A 22,905-nucleotide genomic window follows, 5' to 3' on the forward strand; every position below is an offset into this window, starting at 1 on the left:
TTAATGCAATTCCCATCAAAATCCCAATGACATTCATCACAGAGATTGAAAAATCTATCCTAAAGTTCATTTGGAAACACAAGAGACCATGAATAGCCAAGGCAATACTCAGCAAAAGAGCAATACTGGGGGTAACACAATACCTGACTTCAAACTATATCACAGAGCCATAGCAAGAAAAACAGTATGGTAATGGCAGAAAAACAGATATAAATACCAGTGGAACAGAATAGAGGACCCAGATATGAATCCACATAGCTATGCCCACCTTTTTTTTTGGCAAAGGCACCAAAAGCATATGATGAACAATAGACAGTCTCTTCAACAAATGTTACTGGGAAAAGTAGTTATCTGCCCACAGAAAACTAAAACTAGATCCATGTTTATCCCCCTATACTAGTATCAACTCAAAGTGGATTAAGGACCTTAATATCAGACCCAAAATGCTGAAGTTAGTATAAGAAATTGCAGGGAATACTCTGGAAGCAATAGGTATAAGCAAGGACTTCCTCAATAGAATCCCAGCAGCTCAGCAACTAAGAGAAAGGATGGACAAATGGGACTACATGAAATTAAAAAGCTTCTGTACAACAAAAGAAATAGTCTCTAAACTGAAGAGACCACCAACAGAGTGGAAGAAAACATTGCCAGCTATCAGACAATGGACTGACAACCAGAATATTCAGGGAGCTCAAAAAACTAAACTCCCCCCAAATCAATGAACCAATAAAGAAATGGGTAACTGAACTAAACAGAACTTTTTCAAATGAAGAAGTCCAAATGTCCAAAAAACACATGAAAAAAATGCTCACCATCTCTGGCCATAAAGGAAATGCAAATCAAAACTACAGTAAGATTCCACCTCACTCCTATTAGAATAACTACCATCAAAAACACCACCACCAACAAATATTGGCGAGGATGTGGGGAAAAAAGAACCCTTATACACTGCTGGTGGGAATGTAAGCTTTGGAAAACAATATGGAGGCTTCTTAAAAATCTAAACATAGATCTGCCCTATGATCCAGCTTTCCCACTGCTAGGCATATACCCAAAGGAATGTGACTCAAGTTATTCCAAAAGCACCTGCACACCCATGTTTATTGCAGCACTATTCACAATAGCCAAGTTATGGAAACATCCAAGATGCCCCACTTGGCTGTGGAATGGATTGAGAAAATGTGGTATTTATACAGAATGGAATTTTATTCAGCCACAAAGAAGAATGAAATTTTGTCATTTGCAAGTAAATAGATGGAACTGGAGAACATCATCTTGAGTGGAGTTAGCTAGGCTCAGAAGGCCAAAAACCATCCGTTCTCCCTCATATGCAGACTTTAGACCTAAAACAAATGCAGTAATATTATTGGACATGGGCCCCATGCTAGGGGGAAACAGCTACAGGAGGAATAGAGAAAGACAGTTAACCCAAAATTTGAAAGTGTTTGATGTGACCTCTGTAGAGGAGTGAATAAAGTAATCTTAAACTGAGAGAGGTCACTATGGGAAGGAGACTAGGCAGTAGTGAAGAGGTCTGGTAGAGATGAATCAATTTGGGTTATAATATACTTGTGCATGGAAGCAATGCTAGGGATCTTTCTGTATAACTATCTTTATCTCAAACTAGCAAAAATGCTATGTCTTTCTTATTATTGCTTATGTCTTCTCTTCAACAAAATTTGAGAAGAGGGCAGAACATGTTCTGCCTGGAATCAAGGGGAATGGGAGGCAGAGGGAGGAGGAGTGGGGCAGGGCCTGGGGGGAGAAATGACAAAACAATGTATGCACATATGAATAAATGAATAAGCAATAAAAACATTAAAAAAGAAAAATAACTAAAGCAAAAAAGTGATAGCTCAAGTGGTAGAGCACCTGCCTAGCAAGCACTAGACCCTGAGTTAAAAACCTGGTACTGCAAAAGGAAGAAAGAAAAGGCAATGTGTGAATCTATTCTTTGTATGCTAGTGCAATATTTTGCTTTCCTATTGCCTACTTTATTTCCTGCTACTGTTAACATTATTATAACTCAGGTTTTCCTACTAGTGCATTTCCATGGTGAGCACATATTGTTCATTTCTTTCTCTTTATTTGCAACAGACAGACTGCAAATGTGATTTGCAAGATTGGACTGATCTTTCCACAGTTGGCAACTGGCAGGGGTCCCACGATCATTTTCTACTAAGCTGAGGGTTTTTGTCATAAGGTTCATGTGGGATTATACGCTAGAGTGAGGGAACATATTAGAACAACTATTACTATTTATTTTGTAATAGCTCCATTTTTCCCCTAAATTTTCCATTTTTCTACAAGTTTTAAAATGTTTTCTTTTCTATTTTTATTGTTGTACTAGAGCTACATTGTGACATTTACAAAAGTTCTTACAATGTATCATAGTTGAATTCACCCCAAGTCTTAAAATGTTATCACTTATTCAAGGAGAAGTTTAGGTTTTAGGTACAAAACATATGCAATAAATGATCTACTTTTGGAAGCATGAATTAATTTCTTTTTAAAAAATTTGATAAGAAATAGAAATAAATAAGTTTAGAGACCACTGGTAAACATTCCCAGATGCAATCTATCAATTCTTTAGGCTTTGAATGGCAACACAAATCCTATAGTATAACATATGCTAGTGATTCTTTAATTATTCATTTAAAATATTTAGTAAATGTTGATAAGTTAGTAATTGTGCTAGACAGGGGGTAGGAGGGTTGAAAGAGAACAGTGGAGAGGGTGAGTTCAAGTATATGATATATTTGATACATTGTTAGAAACTTTGTGCAACAGCCAGAACAACAATAATAAATAAAGTAAAATATTCAGAAAATAAAAAATAGTCCGGTCATTGAGTCTTTAAGTTTATTAACAGGAGAAAAGCATGCAGCCATAATATTTTCTATTTGCAATTTCCTTTTTTCTAGCATGACTTTTTTCGATTTCTGTTAATCACTATTTGCCCTTTAATTTAAAGCTGAGTGCCGTACCCTCTAAGATGCCTTCTCTAACTCACTTGGAATTGAGTTAAATAGACCTCCTATGTGCTCAAGTACTTATCCTTTGATACAAACAGCATCTCCAGCTGAGCCTACCAGCCTTGGAATAATATTGCACATAATGTCTGAGCCTATATTTGCTGAGAATCACTATCTACCAGGGTACTTGAGTACCTGCTATATTAGAGGCCAAGGAACTGACCACATCCAGACAGGAAATAAAGGAAATATGTTAAAGTCTGAGATAATTGTTCTTAAATATTAGCATGCATCATAATCTTAAAACACAAGTCCCTGGGCCCCATCCTGATAGTTTCTTAGTCAGTAGATTTAGGATTAGGCTGACCATGTACATTCTTAAACACTTCAGAGCGAATATCCCAGTATAGTATAGGAACTGTGTTTTAAGGACCATTTGTCTTAGGAACTAGAGAAATAACCTCATTTGAAGTTTTCCCCAAGACCCAAGTGAAAGGAAAAGACAGTTGAATAAACAGCAGAGAAAAATGGAGCTCTTTGACCCTTTGGGTGTAGGGAGGGATTGTCACACTGTTACAATGTTTGTGATTTACTATGCAACGGGTTGGTATATACAGTGTACTACATATGTATTTCTTAAATCAAGTTATAACTCAAGTGCTGCTGGCATTTAATCAAGACTTCAGAGTCCAAGAATGATCTATTAATGTCCTAATCAAAGATGCACAGGTAGTGGCAGTGGGATGGTGCAGGAGCAGAGAGGAGGTTCTCAGCATTCTAACCAGGAAGCCCATACTGGAGGCAAGCAGTGCACTTGCTTCTGTTACTTAATCACAACTCCTTCAACAATGTGTGTTTCATCAATCAGTATACTGAAGGCCAAGGTGAGTTTTTACTTACAAAAATGGTGATTTGTTAACTAACATGATTAATAATAGAAATGGGCTCACAAGGGTGACATTGAAGTTAAATTTAAGATATGTGGTTTAGATAAAAAATATCCCATAGATATTCTCCATTTTTGCATTAGCAAGGTAAACACCCAAGAGGCTTGTACTCTTTACCCTTAGGAATGGTATCCTAGATGAATCACTAAAGGACTCCGTGTCTGTCCAAGAACTCTAGAAGATTCTGTTAGCTTGGTGCCCGACTCTGGTACTCAGCATTTGTTTTGCAGGAATGTTCCATGTAATGTGGTGGTAGGAACACCAAGTGATAAAGAAAATTAAGCGCTGCTTAAGCATCAGGAATATATCAGATTTGTGCATATATGGAATATGCGTGTATGTGTGTGTGAGAAAGAGAGAGAGAGAGAGAGAGAGAGAGAGAGAGAGTTCTTAAGAGCCCACATGAGAGTGAGAGAGGGGAAACAATTGGGACCTAGCATGTCTTTGCAATTTTTATACTGCTTTTAGAACCACTGATGGATAATACCCAGTATTCTAGCAAAAAAAAAAAAAGTCTTTAAATGCTCTTCATTTGGTGGGGATGGGAAGTGACCATAGGCTTAGATCCCACAGCATAGCACCTTGTAAGAGAAAGGTTGTACCAGAGCACAGAACTGGGGAGAGGAGGCAAAATGGCAGATACCTCTGAAAACCAAGAGGTAACTTGAATGAGGAATACAGTTCTAGACTCTCATTTTTGGTGATGGTAACTTAAGTCATTTAGTCCACATCCTCTGCTGAGAATAACTGAAAGAGCTAGAGAGTTGTTTCTTGACTTTGCATAAAAGATTAGAGAGCCGGCTCAATAGTGAAGAATCATGGGGTTAGAGTCTAGGAGGAAGATGTGGATTCAGTAATGTGAACCTGGAATTTGGCTTCTTTGCAATGTTTACTCACACAAGTTGGAACAGTTGGGAGGTGAAAGGATGGATCCAAAATGGCTGTATCTGAGGAGTAAGCATGAACCACAGATAGTCCCTCATAGGTGCTAGAGTTCAGTTTGAACTAATCTGAATTGCTGTGACTGAATTTCTGCAACTCCAATTTTTCTTTTCTTTTCTTTTTTTTTTTTTATAATTCTCTACATTAAGACAATAGTAACATAGGTCTCAAATTATTTCCACAAAGGATTTTTTATTATACTATCTGGCCTTAATTAAAAAAAAGTAACTAGGCCCACAAATAAATAAGACTTCATGATTGAGAATTAGCAGAAACATTAAACATTAGAATCATACTCTTAGGGTGCTCCAATATTGGCATTTTAAGCAATATTAAAAAATAAACATACTTATTATTTTCAAAGTAATTATAGAAAAGACCAAGACTTTCAGCAAAGACTAGGAACTAAAAAATGGTCATTGTAAAACTGAAAAATATAATATCTGAGGTGAGAAAAAAAATTAAACAGCATAAACACAGATAGAGAACTAATAACTCAGGAGATGGGTTAGAACTAATAACTTGAAAGAGGTATGGGGAAACAAAAGAATAAAAATAGAGGCATAAATGTATAAGACACAAAGAATAGAATGAGAAGGTCCAATGTGCATGTTATTGCAATCCTAGAAAAAAAGAAAAGAGAAGATATGTTTGAAGTGACAATGACTGAGAACTTTCCAAAGTGATAAGCCATTATAACACACATACAAGAAGTCCTAAAGCTCAAGAATGATAAATAGAAGCATCACACCTGACAACATTATAATAAAATGTAGAAAACCAAATGCACAAGAAAAATATAAAAAGCAGACAAAGGACAAAGAACAAAAGTACCTTTGACAGATGGATTCTAAACAGAACCAATGGAGGCTAAGAGACAATGGAATGATGACTTGTTAAAGCTTTTAAATAAAATCATTGTTATCCAAATACTACTGTCACTAAACATATTCCTCAAAAATAAAGGATTAAGAATAGGGCACCTGAATGAAGTAATAGTGACTTCTTAAGTTTATGTACACAGTTACATATGCCTATTATTAGTAAAGCATTAAGACTTGAGTAGGTTAAACACACAGTGCTCTGAGGTCCTTGTATTGTTGGTGAGCTGATAAAACTACCAACTTATATTTGATGTAAAAAAGTCAAAGATGCATGCCTTAATCTCTGTGGTAATTCTCTAGAGTAAAAGAGGGTATAATATCTGAGGCTAGGAAAAAAATGAAGTAATATATAATAAAATTTTAAAAAAGAATGGAAAAATGTCAAATGTACCATCAGTTGGATCAAAAAGAAAGCAGACACACAGACACACAGCAATGACAGTAGCAAATGTAAACAATTGAGCAATAAAATATCCAGTTAAAAAGGTAACGATTGTGTTCTGAATATAAAACAAAACCCATCTGTATACTACTTACAAGAGTGGCAATTAAAATAGACACATACAGAATGATGAAAGTAAAATGATGGAAAATGTTGAATCATCCAAACACTAACAAAAGTAAGGCTGGTTTGGCCATATTCTTAATATGTAAGATTTTTAAGACAAAAAATCTTGCTAGAGATAGATGATACATATAACTGTTAGTAAAAATATCAATATACCTGGAAATATGATTCTATCATATATTTATATGGAACTATAGAGTTATATGTAATTTTGTATATACTCTCACACACATCTCTAGAGAACCTGGCTAGTAACTGTGTAAGGTTTACCTTTAAGTTCTTAGCAAACTGGCATGGCCACCAAACTCTTTCTTCACATATATTTTGAGCTCCAATAGAATTTTTCCTTATATCTCATTAGGTAGGATAATGGCTATTCAAAGAAGTTTATGTCATAATCCCAAGGACTTATGGAATTTACATAGTGTTGAATTACATGACTAGAGACTTTGCAGATAAAATTAAGTTGAGGATATTGAGATGAGGAGGTTTTCCTTGATTATCCAGACAAGCCCAGTGTAATTACAGAGCCCTTCTGAGAGGAGAAGGAGGGTCAGAGTTGGAGCCAGTTACAATACAAGTTGAGTTCTGGGTGTGCCAATGTGTGGTTGGAAGGAGGCTACCAGCTAAGGAATGTAGACAGCTTGTCGATGATGAAGTTTCCAGAAAAAACCAGCCTAAGGACACCTGGACTCTAGACCCTAAGTCCCATTTTCAGGCTTCTGAGTTCCAGAACTTAAAGAAAGTATATCTGTGTTATTTTAATTCACCATGTTTGTGGTACTTGGTCAGTCATAACAGGAACCTAGTAGGTTCCTTGCTGCTGTTGCTTACTCCTGACCTTCATACATTGTTTGGTTTTACTTAAAACACTTCTCCATGAAAGCCTATTTAATCCTACTCAGAGGTAAAGCCCCAGCTCAGATGCTCTCTGCTCCCTCAAACCTTCTCATTACATCTGGAAGGAATTTATGCTCCTCTGAAACTACAGCATTTATAGTGTGGCCCGTCTATTTAGCTCACAGGACATCATTCACATTACTGTACTGTGATGCTCTAAACCTTTGTGCTGTTGTCCAATTCCCAGTCGATGAACTTTACATTTTAGAAATGCATGTTCACAGCATGAATGAGCTACCGAGTGCTGTTGTGCAATATTTAAAAATCCTTCTGCAACATTATATGGAATAGTTGACATTTTACATAAAAAAAATTGTAACATACGTTTGCAATGTCATACGATCCATTTAGTATCTGTTCCATGTAATGATTTAGATCTCTGAATCTTTTGTAATCTGAATTTGTGAAAGGTAGGTGCCACCAATGAGGAAACCTGTTTTGAAAGGAAAGGAAAAGCAACGTCTTTGTTAGTCTGAAAATTGGCCTCTTTGTTTTAGGATTTTTCACAAAGTTAATAGCTGTATAAGATGAGAAGGTCAGTGGCTTCAGAAAACCATCATATATGTTAATCCCAAGAGTTCTACTGAAATAGCAGTGGCCATTTCTGCTATTTTAACTGTGACTGATACTAGAACTAATTTAATTTAACATTAAATTAATTTTTATGTTCCTTCTTACTTTATTTAAGGAAGACCACATATTTTGTCCTTTTAATACATGTGGGGGCTTAATGAACCTTCTGAAGTTGATTTATAGTTTTTCAAAGAGTTCAGATTGTTTTATTGCTTCCAGGCTCAATACTGACATTATTGCACTAACTTAATTAAACATTTTACATATGCTCCCATCTGGTGTTAGTCTGTTGGACTAACTAGTCTGTTGGAACAAAGTAGCACTATCCCAAGAGTCTAACTTGTAGACTTTCTTCTACACTGTTTGAAATTTCATCTTGATGAGCTAGACTTAAGACCACTTGTTGGGTGGGATAACTTAATGCATTCATTTTGGTGCTTAAATAACATCTGTTAGGAGCTTCCTGGCATCTGCCTCTGACTGATATCTCATGGCTGTCACATCTATACTTAAACACTTTTGGTTGAGACCTAAGCCTGGCTATCATGCTTCCTGGTGAAATTAGCAATGGGGGAGGGGGAGCAATAAAAGATGGTCAGAAAACACACAGAAGTAGGTGAAAAATTCATGCCGTCCATCCACACCTTCTCGTTGGAAATGCTAGGGAAGTGTAAAAGTGGGTATTTTTATTTTTATTTAAGTTTTTGATTGTACTGAGGTTTTCAACTAAAGGCCTTGCACTAACTAGGCAGGTACTGTACTACTTGAGCCACACCTCCAGTCCTAATCTATCCATTTAAATGATTAACATTTTTAAAAAAAGTTTGTTGCAATCTAAAGATTCAAATATTAAATTCTTTCATCTGGATTTAGTTATCATGAAAATCAGTACCAATGCACAATGAGTCAGAATAATTAGCAGAATATAACATATATATTCTGTTTAATAGATACATATCTTAGATTTTTTTTGGAAAATAATTTGATAAACAGATGGCTTGGACTCGTTTTAAATATTAATCCATGTACCTGTTTATGAATTTTCCTTGTTGGAGAATAAAACAGCACAAAATTAACTCTATTTCTTTGTGGATGTTTTTGTAGGTACTGAAAAATCTCATGCATAAGTAAGTGCATAAGAATTGATGGATTCTGCCACAGAAATGGCATTCTGTTGTTTGAATCTCATACACTGAATGTATTTGAGTTTTTGAAAATTAGATTTGAGTAACAGTGCCATCATATTCTCCCTCAATTTTGTTCAAGACAAAGACTTAAAAAAACTACCTGACTTGCAAGTAGACTTGGTGCCTAGTTATGAGGATAATTCACTTTTCCAATACTAGTATTTCTTTCTTTCTTTTTTGTTTGGCTTGGCCATCCTCAGACCATGATCTTTCTATCTATGCCTCCCATGTAGCAGCACCATACCTGCTGTTCTTTTAAGATGGGGTCTTGTTAACTTTTGTCTTGGATAGTCTCCAACTGTGACCTTCTGATCTCCACTTCATGAGAAGCTGGGACTACAGGCACGAGCCACTGTGCCCAGCCCCAATCTTAGCATTTTGTCTGGTCCTCAGAGGTTTTTACACCTTGGGACAGTGACTCAAAATAAAATCCTGGAGAAAAGCAATGCTGAAGGTACAAGAGGGAAAGGAATTTTAACCTCCTTGAGCAGATTAAAGACAGCCATTAATTTTAAGGAAGACTTCTGTGCCTGTGTACTCCTGGAAGGTACCCAGAAATACAAACAGCCCAAGTTGAACACCACTATTATGGGCCATGACTAATTAGAATATTATTCTTCCTGATTCTGACTTTCCGATCACATTTTTCAGATCAGATTTGTAAAACTCTCATGGGTCTTCTGTTGGTAAATTTAGGAGTCAGAGGAACTCTTGCCCTTATCCTTCATTTATATGCACAGATGTAAGGGTGGCCCCTGTGGGAGTGTCTGCACACAAGTACTGCTCAGGATACATAAGACTAAATATTCCACCATCTGTGGATTGTTCAAATGGTTTGAATATCAATTTAGGTACATTGTCAAGAAAGAGTTGTGAGCAGAATCCTAAATAAAGCTGAAAATTGAGAAGAGGTGGGCAGAGAAAGCCCTCTTAAAGTTCTTCCTGTTTCACCAGTATGTAAAATACTGAAATCTAAAAGGATGGCCATTTATCAAGGGTTAGTTCAGACTTTAACTCATGGTTAAATGAGGTATGATGGCAACCACAGATGTCGAATTCAGTATTTTCAGCCAAAGTGTGAATGTTTTGCCCACATTGCTTTTTTTCTCATTCAACAATATTTCCTGTAATTCTTAAACCTGGTGTTTAAGTTTCCAGAACAACTGTACTTCTCTCAGTCTCTTGCACACGTTCTCACACTAATTCCTTGACTTCCCGAGGCTTAATGCACTTTGTTTCAGGATCTCTTTGATGTCTGTAGGCATAGCTCTTCACAAATGTGAACCACTTAGTCTCCTGTTTTGCACAAAATCTCTTCATTCATTGACAACTTTGCTTATATTTATGGTTTGGAAGTTGACTCAACTGAAAGCCACATAAGAATCCACAGGTACAAAGCATGTTGGGTACAGTCAGTGTGGCCATTTCCCTTGTTGAAGGACTATTTATGTAACAAAAATCCTAGTGTGGATAAAAAAAAAAATTGTGGGGCGCCGTGGACCATGCCTGTAATCTTAGCTACTCAGGAGGCAGAAATCAGGAGGATCACAGTTCGAAGCTAGCCTTGGGTAAATAGTTCGTGAGACCCTATCTTGAAGAAACCCCACATAAAAAGGGCTGGTGGAATGGCTCAAGGTGAGGGAAAAATAAATAAATAAAATAAACATTTGGTTTACCTAAGTACCAATATAATTTCTGGGAAGTTCATCTTTTAAAGTTAAGATACACTTTTGTTACACATTGAAATCTGTGATCCAAATTTGGCTCATTGTGACATATTTTAGAAAGCTAGGTGAATGGTATTTATTTTCATTGTATTTGTAGTTTGCTTTTGTTTAATGCCTTTTCCATTAGGACCTGAATGGCCAAAAAAATTTTCATGATTGCTTCAACATGAATACAATAACAAATTAAATTTATATAATGCAAATTTTATAACTAACAATTTAAAAGATAATGATCAGTGACAACAAATATGAGTTATAAATAAACCAATTGATATTAATACATTTAGTTTTTTCTGGGGCAGAAACTAAGTATATAAGAGCTTTTTATTTCAGTTATTGTTAAAAGAGTAGGTATGTCTACCTTGGTTCTGCATGTTTAGTTTCAATCTTAGTTTTATAGAAACAACTGAGCAGGTCAAATTTTAAAAACAGGTAAATAAAATTTCCAATAATTGATGAAAAATGAAATAAGTTCTGATTTTCTTTGTCTGCAAAATCGATGGCTGGAAGCAAAAGGAAAATTGCAAAGCTTGTTCTGGTTTATGAGACAAAGGATTCTTGCTCTGAGAGCAGAACAGACTCTGCGGGGAGATTCAGGGGCATTGGAGTCAAGATATTGTATTGTTCCCAAATAGAAAAAAACCCCCACAACCATCACTTTTCATTTTGCTCAGGAACAAGTACTGAAGGCAAAACAACATGAGGACAGTGCCTTACTCTGGGAGAGTCAATGAAGCAGCAAACTGCTTCTGAAGCTGGCTGTGAAGTTTGGAGAACTGGTCAAAGGATTTCTCTGTCAGGCTTGTTTCGTTGTTACTGCATGTCACCTGGACCAGGTACAGCTGCAGAAAAATAGCCACAAGTCAAAAGATGGCAATAGTTCCTGAAATCTGTTCCTGAAACCTGGATGTATTTAGATTGGAAAGAATCTTTCTGCAAAAAAAAAAAAGTTATCACAAAAAGCTAAGCAATGCAGTTTGTAAAGGCAGTATCACCTGAAAACACAATATATGAAGATAACATAATTTTATGTGTTGGGAACAGACTGCTTAATTTCTGCTGTTCTTTTGTGTGGACACTTTAATTAGCTCTTGATTTATATTCTACCACAGGGCAGGAACTGTTTCCTTTGATGGCTCTCTTCTAATAGCTGTGGTTGTTGTGATTTTTCCTTGAAACATCCTCATAATGGCACTTGTGCTTAAATTGGAATGGCTTTTTCATTTGCATAGTTAAAAATTCATGCTATAAGAGAAGATGGGAAGCATAATATGAGATGAAGTTAGATAGACTTTAAACTCACATTGCTGAGTTTCTTGCTGACCCCTAGAATTTTTGCTCTTTGGATTGTCCTCTTTGTACTCAGCATACAGGATTCCTGGGGAAAACTCTGTGGAGTAGATTTGGCAGGGCTTACAGCTGACATTTGTGCAAGCGTGTGGATCAAGTTATTCAATTTAACAGGGAAACACTCCAGACTTTCTCTTATTTTCCTAAAGAAATGAAAAGGAAAAGACAGCAAATAATAATTCTTTGCATCAACTTATTTCATTTATAATTCCTTTCTTTGTATTTGCTAGATGTACGTGTGTGGGGAGCAGGGCAGGAGCCAAACAACTGCTATTTTCATAAACTTCAAGTTCACATCTGGAGTTGTTAACAAATATACAAAAAAAATCATTTGTGGTGAGATACACAACTGTAATTCCAACACTGTATTTTGACATTTTTTTACATTAGTTTTAGTTTGTCTTCTGCTTTTAGAAAGTATGTTTTTCCAAAGCTAATTCTGGTTTATAATTATGTAAAACATTTATGCAAATACAGAAGATATACTACAAAATAATCCATGCTCAAAGAGGACTAGCAGTAATGGACAAACTCTACCCTATTCCCTCTCTCTATACATATTTAAATATTTTTGGAAAGTATGTCTCAACTTTCATTGTTTCTCTTGCTTTAATTTTATTTTTGTGTGTATTCTTATTTCTCTCCCAATTTTCTTAGAAAAATGTAGCATATTAAAATGTTATATTTAATATATTAGTGTCTCATATGACATTTTTTACTCTGATTTTCTTATTTGTTTTGTTGTTTTTGGTGTCTGCTTTTTAAAATTTTATTTTTATTATTGCTGTACTGGGAACACATTGTGACATTTATAACAGTTCTTATAATACATCATTGCTGAATTCACCCCCTCCATAATTCTCCTTTATCCCCTCCCCTCATTCCTGGAATAGTTTCAACGGTCTCATTTCTTCCATTTTCATACATGAGTACATAGTATTTCCACTACATTCACCCTCCTACACCCTTTCCTTATATCCCCCCCTCCAACTGGTACTAGTCCCCCCAGTCTGTTTTTTAAAGATTTTTTTTGTATTTAAGAAAGTTTGCATTCTCATTGTATAATAATAGCTTTCAATAATGCATTTATCCTGGTTTTTTTTTTTTTTGGTTGTTTTCCCTATTAAGAGCAATATTGAAATTGTCTTACTTCTTTTATCTCCTTTGTTTCTTTTTTTCCAGTATTTGAGTTGCAATGTTATCCTACAGGTAACACTAATAGCAAACAGCAGGTTATTCTACTTTCCATTTGTCTCCTCGTCCTCTTGCATTTTTAGAAAGCTCTGGTATCTCCATTGTGTAGTGTGTGCACCATGCACACTTCACTCTCGTACTTTCATTTGTTTGTGAGGGCTGTAGGAATTCTTATGTCCTTATCTTTCTAGGCATTTTGACCATCAGAACATCACTTTTTCAAAAAGTGCTTACAGTAAGAAGTTTCTGTGTTTTTGTATGTACACAAGTTTGTCTATGGTCTTTCTACTTGAAAATTTTGGCTGGGTATATCCTTATTCTACATAGTTGAGAAAGAATTTGACTTTGTCATTAGACTTTTGAGTAGTAATCTTTTATTCCAGAATAAAATAGAATAATATTCTCAAAGTACTCAGAAAAATAAAATGTGAAGAAGTTTCTTTTTCTTCAATGTCCAGTAGTTTTTCTTAAACAATATGTTGTAGAATTAGTTATTCTGGAAAATATCTCTGAATATACAGTGTCCTTTCATATATAATTTCAACTCATTTCACTTTTTCAGAAAATGTTTTTAATTCTAAATATTAAAATACTAAATATAAAATTTATGGTTTTTTTTCTTGGTGGGCTGTGGTTTGAACTCAGGGCTTCATACTTGGAAAGCAGGCACTCTACCATTTGTTCCACACCTCCAGTCCCTTTTGCTTTGGTTATTAGGCAAATGGAGTCTTAGGAATTATTTACCTGGGCTGGAACCTTGATCCTCCGGATTGAAGCTTTCCAAGTAGGTAGGATCACAGGCATGAGCCAATGGCACCCAGCTAAAATTTGGTTTTGATACAGCTTAAAAATACTATTTTGTTTTTCAAGGACTTCTATTTTATGTATGATGGATCTAATTAGCCCAGTTGAAATATAAGGATTTAGCTTATCCCTTTGATAGGCATTTCTTTCTGGTTAATAGTATTATTTTACTATTTTTTGGTAGTACTGGGGTTTGAATTCAGGGTCTTGTACTTGCTAGGTAGGTATTCAACTACTTGAGCCATGCCCCCAGTCCCCCCCTACACTTTTTTGCTTTAGATATTTTTTGCATAGGGCCTTTTATGCCTAGGTTTTCCTGGACTGCTATCCTCCTACTTCTGCTTCCTGCTAGCTAGGTTGAGATATCCATCTTTTATGGGTTGAGATGGAATCTTGCTTACTTTTTGTCCTGATTTCTGCCTGCCAAACAGCTAGGATTACAGTCATGAGCTACTGCACTTGGCTTGTTTTTCTTTTTCTTATTAATTTTTTGTTCTTATTTTGATTTTCCTTGTTATAGTTTTATATGTCATTTTATGTCACTTACATGGTCTACTTTGGTTGCTTGCTTTAATATGGACTTTTAGGAAGAAGTAGAGAGTTAATTTTCTGGGGCTTAGGGTTCGCTTTTTTGTTGCTATCATAAAGATTTTAAAAACATGGCATCATACTTTCTGAGATAGGCCTCTTATTCTCCTCCCCATCTAATTTTTTCTGGACTTTGTTTTGGTTCCTTTGCTCTTCTTATCTCTTGTACTCTTAGTTTGGATTGTATATTCAGAACTTTCTCTTCAGGGTGAGACTTTTCTTGGAAGGGAATTTTAGTTGCCTTTGACAGCTCCTAGACTGCACCAACGTTTTCAGATTTGCTACAGGACCCTTGGCCTTGCCTGAGAATTAAGAGTGTGCAAAAATCCATCCCTGTGTCAGCTCTTCTTCTCAAATTGGTCTGCTCAGCTCCCAGTGAGTTCTCTTCTCAGATCAGAAAATCCTTAGCTTCCTGGATTTGATACTATACAGTTCTCACAATTGTTAATGGTTGGCCTCCATCTGCTTGTACTTTAGGATTCTGGGGCATATCTTGCTACTTAGTTTTACTGTACATGTTGTCCAAGCTTTTGAATTTTCTATCTTAGTTGATTTGTCTGCTTAATGGAGCTTTCAGTCCATTAAAAATTTAACTTTTTATAATACGTAACACAAGCAACACAGGAAAGCTAAAGTATAATGGAAATGGCTATAGAAGAATTTTGTTATGATTTTTTTTGTGGGTGGGATTTGAACTCAGGGATCTCAGGAAGGTACTCTACTACTTGAGCCACTCCATCAGCCCTTTTTTGTGTTGGATATTTTCTAGATAAAGTCTTGTAAACAATTTTGCCCAGGCTGGCCTCAAACTGTAATCCTTCTGGTATCTGTCTCCCAAGTAGCTAGAATTACGGGCATGAGCCACTGGCATCCAGCCATGATTCTTTATTCAAACATTTTTATTAGCATATATTAGTTGTACAGGGGGTTTCATTGTGACATTTCCATATATGCTTACAGTGTAGCTTGGTGAGTTTCACTACCTCCATCATTCTCCCTCATCTGTCCCTCTTTCTTAAAACACATTCAATAGGTTTCATGCTTCCATTTTCATACAGGTGTATTCAATACATGGGCTTATTCACTCTCCTTTACCTGCTCAGTTCACCCTCCTCTCTCCCACTAAAATCCACCCTCTAACAGGACCTGTTTTAGTTTATTGTCCTTCATTAATTTGTTAATTGTTCAAAGGGGTTTTGCTTTTACGATTCTTTAGAGATTTCTTTGACTATTCATAGAAATATAGACATGCAAACACACACACACACACAAAACACCTATTTACTCCTACTACATCCCAAGTATAATCTAGTTTTAAGATATACCAATGAGCAAAACCAACAGGTCTTTTTTTGCCCTTATAGAATTTATACAATGTGAAATTTAGGCAATGATTAACTAATCAAGTAAAATACAGCATTTGAGAAAGTATCATGTGCTATAAAGAAAAGTGAAATAGGAAATGGATAGAGGGAATAGGGTAAGTAACAGTGTTACAATTTTAAACTGGTTGGGTCAGGGACAATCTCACTGAAAAGATGAGCTGAGTGATTTGACAAAGACCTCAATTTGCCAAGAAGATACATTATCGAATTTCTGATGAAACACACTCTGTAGCAGCTCAGGGTAGATGAATGAACAGAGCATTTAAGAGACAGCAAAGGACAGCAGTGTGGTTGACATGAAGTGAGGAGAAAAGAAAGGGGATCAAAGAGCCAAGGGGACAGGATGGTGTAAGGACTGTGATGTTATGAGAAGGGTGTTAAACACAGTGTGTGACAGCAAATGGAAAATCATCACTGTGTGCAATTTGTAATTTGTTTTTTTTAAACATGTTTTGTGAGAAAAATTTTAGAGCATCTGGTATATACTAAATGATCCCTAAATATTTGTGGAATAAGTACACCTTCTTTCTAATTCAGATACAGTGTTGAATTACATTTTCACAATGGCCACATGGTGTGTCAAATGATAAACTGATTGTTAATTGCAAAGACATTCTTTCCTTTCTGCTCAACTTTATAGAATACCAAGAATCTTTATATTTGTAGATTTTTTTCTGACCTCTGCATCATGTTCCAATTGTCCATTTGTCTGTCTGTGTGTCACTATTGTACTATCTTAAATAGCTGTGAATTTACAGTATTACTAAAGTCCAGAAGAAAAAATTATTGCATTTTGTTTTTCTGAAGGTATTCTTCATTATTCTGGGCTTTTGACCTCCCAAATATATTTTAGAGTCAGTTTATCAAATTCATTCATATACAAAATAATTGTGTAGGGATTTTGTGTGGCTAGTGCCCTGACACTATAAATCAATTTGAGAAGCACTAAACCTTTTTACATTATTGACACAAGAAGCCCAGAAATGTGGCTTACAGTGGCATAGAATTCTATGATTTAGCATTTTCTTTGTGAAGGTCTTACATATCTTTTGTTAAAATTATTCCTTTGTGGGGCAATTTTGTATGGCATATTGTAGATGTTCCCTTTTCCTCAATTTTATTTCAATTAACATTTGATACTATATGGGTAAAATATAGCTCTCATTAATTTTAGCAATGTGTCTGTGTATTCTTCTGGAATTCGTATGCACACAGTCATACAATCAAGCAATGACAGTGCTTTCTGTCGCCCTTTGCACTGCTCAGACCTGTAGTTCAATGTTAAGTGGAAATTGTGACACCAAGCATTTTTGTTTTGTCTCTGATTCCAAAGGAAAAGCTTTCAGTGTTTCACCATTAAGCATAATGTTATCTGTAGTTTGTTAGCTATATATAACGACATTATACTTACTAGAAAGGTTTTCTAAGTGAATGGTTCTAGATTTTATTAACTGCACTTTTGTATCTATTGGTATATAGAGACATATAATGACAGTGACATATTCTGCATACCATTTAATTTTTTAACTACTGAGTTTGAAAATTTATCTTGTAATCATTTTTCTGAAGTATTACATCAATGTTTTGTGTGAATTCCCTGGGAGTGTTTTAATTATTGTCTTATTTAATAGGAAAAATAGCAATGTAACAAAGTTCAAAGATAGAGCTTCACTGCCAGCATAGAGGCATTATATTTTTTTCTGACATTAATGAGAAAACTTGTAACTTTCCACTTTTAAAAGTATGATGCTTGCCTAGGTTTCCTTTTATTATGAGCTTATTAACATTTTTAAGAGAAATGAAGTTGACTAATCCAGTATGAATTTCCAGAGTTGCCATCTATCAAAGTTGTCATGCAATGCCCCGTGACAACTAATTTCCCATGTCCTCAGTGTCAGCAATGAGCTTAATAATGTGTAATAATTCTCTTCCATTTTATAAAAAATCATGCTCATTTTCTTTTTCTAGCCTTTATCTTTTTGGAATAAATTTCAACTTTTTAAATTATTATATGTCAATTGAGGCCAAAATTTTGATTTGCTAAAAACATTAAAATATTACTCTAATACCATTACTCATTTCTATAACATTCAGTATTTCTAAAGTTGCTCTTTGAATTTATGAATTTATGGGAATATAGTTCAGTAAAAAACATTATTTTGTTTTCTCATTTAAAGACAGAAAAATAATAGTAATGGTAAGCGCATATACTCACCATGATTTGCAGAGACCCTACCATTCACTCCTTCATTCATTGGTCCAATGAATATATATTGAATGCATTTCATGTGTTGGTGTGGGAAGCTGTAGGATGCCGTGGGTGCTGTAGAATGACAGCACGTGCCCATGTCTCATGAAGCAGTGAACCATTAGTCAAGTTTTCTTACCCTCATAAAATCTCAACTCTGTGCACGTCTTTCTCTTACTTTTCCCATCAGTGAAGACATTAGGAAGACTGGAGACTCATGGCTTTGAGGCACACTTTCACCTTAATCCACCTGCTATTTCTCAGGTGTCAGATTTAACAGGCCAAACAGTTAAATGTCACTCAACTTGGAACCAGTGCCCTGAGAGCAGTAGGTTTCAGGTCTCTGCAATGGTTTCATGTGTCAGGTAACATATCCTGAATTTATTTTGTTTCATGCCAGCTAGGATTATGTAGAGTATTCTCATGTTACAGATCCAAAGCAATAGCTGGAAGGATCCCAGCTATTCCTAGAAGGAAAGAGAAGATTCCTAGAGGAAATACCCAGAAACTCTTGAATACTTCTACCTTTCCCTGCTGGGCTCTGATCTATGTGCTGGGATACAGAGATGAAGGAGAGAACCAAGGTTTTGCTCTTAGGAAGCCTGTGTCCTCTGCACTTACTGCCTTATGTTAATTAATTAATTATTTTTGCAATGGCTAAGAAAACTCCAAGAAAGGTTAAATGCATATCAAAGGTGACATCATCTAGGAATTAGTACTTGGAGTTCCATTCATGTTTATCTGATTCCAAGTCTTTGCTCTCATTGTGGATTTTCTATAATGAATAATCTTTCAATTTTGTCTTAATGAGAAAAATAATCTGATAGATTTAGTGTGAAATTCCCTGGTAGAACAAAGGAATGAAGGCAATGATCCTTTAATTTTTACACAGAAATAACTCAGGCAGGAGAAAAGGGCAACAGATATTTCTAGCTGCCACAGAACATAGTCTAAAAAGTTCTATTATAAATACAAAATTTCTCAAGCTTTAGGTATTATCTTCCCCCCACCCTCTTTGGCAGCACTGAAGTTTGAGCTCAGGGCATTGCATTCTACCACACTTCTAGCCATTTTTGCTTTAGGCTATTTTTAAGATAGAATGTTCACTTTGTACCTAGGGCTGGCCTCAGACTGCATTCCTCTCTATGCCACCCATGTAGCTGGAGTTGGGATTACAGTCCATGCCTGTACCCTCATGCCTGGCTGTTTTGTTGAGATGGACTGGCCTCAATACTATTATCCTACTGATCTGTACCTCCCACATAGCTGGGATTACAGAAGCAAGCCACCATGCCCTGCCTGCTTTAGATCCTATCTTAAAAAAAAAAGTATAACCCATACTCTTCTTCATAATTTGTATAACATAAATATTTTAAATCGCTTATTATTAGAAATAATTGATGCCAAGAGATGGCTTAGCTATGCATGAGTGAATGGGCTATAACTCTATCAGTCCCAGAAAATTGGGCTGAATCTGGAATTTAGACATTCTATATTTGCATATCTCCAAATTTTCCCTCAAGCATTATAATTTTTTGAATTCCTATTCACACTGACATGTAACTATGAAAGGAAAAGGGTTTTCACTGCTTTATAAGCCACGTCCGAATATTCATTGAGGAGCCATTCTTTCAATGCTGTGGAACAGGTGTGTTGAGTTGAGTGAAATTTCTCTGTCAATGCTCAATGGAAATTTCTACAAAAGCATGTTTCTATTTGCAGTTTAAATTTGCTTTTACCTTTTGGTGGTTTGATAGGATATCTATTTCACTGGTCAGTCTCTTAGGGAAATATTTCTCCAAAGACTTTTTAAGAAGGCATTTGCCTGAAAATATTCTTGATTTTACTCCTGATACTGTAATTTTATCGCATATAAATAGAAGACTGTCAAGTGACTCACTCTTTCCATGAACACATTCCGCCTTCAGCTACATCTCAAACTTCATTTCCTTGCAGTAATTCTGTCATCGAATAAACACATTGTTACACTTTTCTTTTTTCACATTGGGATTATGACTAAGTGCACAGCTCTATGAATCACTTGTAGTGGTTCAGGGGGAACAACGAATTAATACCATTTTGTCACAACTTCTTTTGTTCCATGAAGAGAAATAATAGTTCAGTACTCAATTTGTAATGTCTGAAATATCTGACTGCACTTGCTCATACTCAAGGTTATAAAGTATAATTTATTTTGTTATAAATTTATAGTAGAGCTACAAGTATTCAAGCAAATGATTGTAGCATTTCAAAATTAATTCAGTGAACAGTCATTTTAATGCATCATGGTGCATAAGAAAATATTCAATTCCATGCACCCCCATTTTTTCCCAGATAAGTGTTTTTTTTTCTTTTATTACTCATATGTGCATACAAGGCTTGGGTCATTTCTCCCCCCTGCCCCCACCCCCTCCCTTAGCACCCACTCCACCCCCTCCCTCTCCCCCCCACCCCCTCAATACCCAGCAGAAACTATTTTGCCCTTATTTCTAATTTTGTTGTAGAGAGAGTATAAGCAATAACAGGAAGGGACAAGGGTTTTTGCTGGTTGAGATGAGGATAGCTATACAGGGTACTGACTCACATTAATTTCCTGTGCGTGGGTGTTACCTTCTAGGTTAATTCTTTTTGATCTAACCTTTTCTCTAGTACCTGTTCCCCTTTTCCTATTGGCCTCAGTTGCATTTAAGGTATCTGCTTTAGTTTCTCTGCGCTAAGGGCAACAAATGCTAGCTAATTTTTTTAGGTGTCTTACCTATCCTCACCCCTCCCTTGTGTGCTCTCGCTTTTATCATGTGCTCATAGTCTAATCCCATTGTTGTGTTTGCCCTTGATCTAATGTCCACATATGAGGGAGAACATACGAGTTTTGGTCTTTTGGGCCAGGCTAACCTCACTCAGAATGATGTTCTCCAATTCCATCCATTTACCAGCGAATGATAACATTTCATTCTTCTTCATGGCTGCATAAAATTCCATTGTGTATAGATACCACATTTTCTTAATTCATTCGTCAGTGGTGGGGCATCTTGGCTGTTTCCATAACTTGGCTATTGTGAATAGTGCCGCAATAAACATGGGTGTGCAGGTGCCTCTGGAGTAACAGTCTTTTGGGTATATCCCCAAGAGTGATATTGCTGGATCAAATGGTAGATCGATGTCTAGCTTTTTAAGTAGCCTCCAAATTTTTTTCCAGAGTGGTTGTACTAGTTTACATTCCCACCAACAGTGTAAGAGGGTTCCTTTTTCCCCGCATCCTCACCAACACCTGTTGTTGGTGGTGTTGCTGCTGATGGCTATTCTAACAGGGGTGAGGTGGAATCTTAGTGTGGTTTTAATTTGCATTTCCTTTATTGCCAGAGATGGTGAGCATTTTTTTCATGTGTTTTCTGGCCATTTGAATTTCTTCTTTTGAGAATGTTCTGTTTAGTTCACTTGCCCATTTCTTTATTGGTTCATTAGTTTTTTAAGTTCTCTATATATTCTGGTTATCAGTCCTTTGTCTGATGTATAGTTGGCAAATATTTTCTCCCATTCTGTGGGTGTTCTCTTCAGTTTAGAGACCATTTCTTTTGATAAACAGAAGCTTTTTAGCTTTATGAAGTCCCATTTATCTATGCTGTCTCTTAGTTGCTGTGCTGCTGGGGTTTCATTGAGAAAGTTCTTACCTATACCTACTAACTCCAGAGTATTTTCTACTCTTTCCTGTATCAACTTTAGAGTTTGGGGTCTGATATTAAGATCCTTGATCCATTTTGAGTTAATATTGGTATAGGGTGATATACATGGATCTAGTTTCAGTTTTTTGCAGACTGCTAACCAGTTTTCCCAGCAGTTTTTGTTGAAGAGGCTGCTATTTCTCCATCATATATTTTTAGCTCCTTTGTCAAAGACAAGTTGGTTATAGTTGTGTGGCTTCATATCTGGGTCCTCTATTCTGTTCCACTGGTCTTCATGGTACTGGTTTTTGTGCCAGTACCATGCTGTTTTTATTGTTATTGCTTTGTAATATAGTTTGAAGTCAGGTATTGTGATACCTCTTGCATTGTTCTCTTGACTGAGTATTGCCTTGGCTATTCGTGGCCTCTTGTGTTTCCATATAAATTTAACAGTAGATTTTTCAATCTCTTTAATGAATGTCATTGGAATTTTGATGGGAATTGCATTAAACATGTAGATTACTTTTGGGAGTACCAACATTTTTACTATGTTGATTCTACAAATCCATGAGCATGGGAAATCTCTCCACTTTCTATAGTCTTCCCCAATCTCTTTCTTCAGACGTGTATAGTTTTCCTTGTAGAGGTCTTTCACATCTTTTGTTAGGTTTACACCTAGGTATTTGATTTTGTTTGAGGCTATTGTAAATGGAATTGTTTTCATACATTCTTTTTCCGTTTGCTCATTGTTAGTGTATAGAAATGCTAATGATTTTTCTATGTTGATTTTATATCCTGCTACCTTGCTATAGCTATTGATGATGTCTAGAAGCTTCTGAGTAGAGTTTTTTGGGTCTTTAAGGTATAGGATCATGTCGTCTGCAAATAGGGATATTTTGACAGTTTCTTAACCTATTTGTATTCCTTTTATTCCTTCTTCTTGCCTAATTGCTCTGGCTTGGAATTCCAGTACT

General features: G+C 35.9%; 1 protein-coding gene across 2 annotated transcripts in view; it reads right to left on the minus strand.

Moving 5' to 3' along the window:
* The window catches only part of Pik3c2g (phosphatidylinositol-4-phosphate 3-kinase catalytic subunit type 2 gamma), a 271,944-nt gene that overhangs the window by 69,198 nt on the left and 179,841 nt on the right, over positions 1-22,905 (minus strand). For both annotated transcript variants that reach the window (XM_074075978.1, XM_074075977.1), the window contains 3 exons: positions 12,007-12,196; positions 11,421-11,545; positions 7,541-7,649 (listed from right to left, as the gene is read on the minus strand). In XM_074075978.1, the coding sequence (XP_073932079.1) occupies positions 7,541-7,649; positions 11,421-11,545; positions 12,007-12,196 (424 nt within the window). The remainder of the gene's footprint in view (positions 1-7,540; positions 7,650-11,420; positions 11,546-12,006; positions 12,197-22,905) is intronic.

The sequence above is a fragment of the Castor canadensis genome, chromosome 6 (assembly GCF_047511655.1).
Source record: "Castor canadensis chromosome 6, mCasCan1.hap1v2, whole genome shotgun sequence".
Lineage (NCBI taxonomy): Eukaryota > Metazoa > Chordata > Mammalia > Rodentia > Castoridae > Castor > Castor canadensis.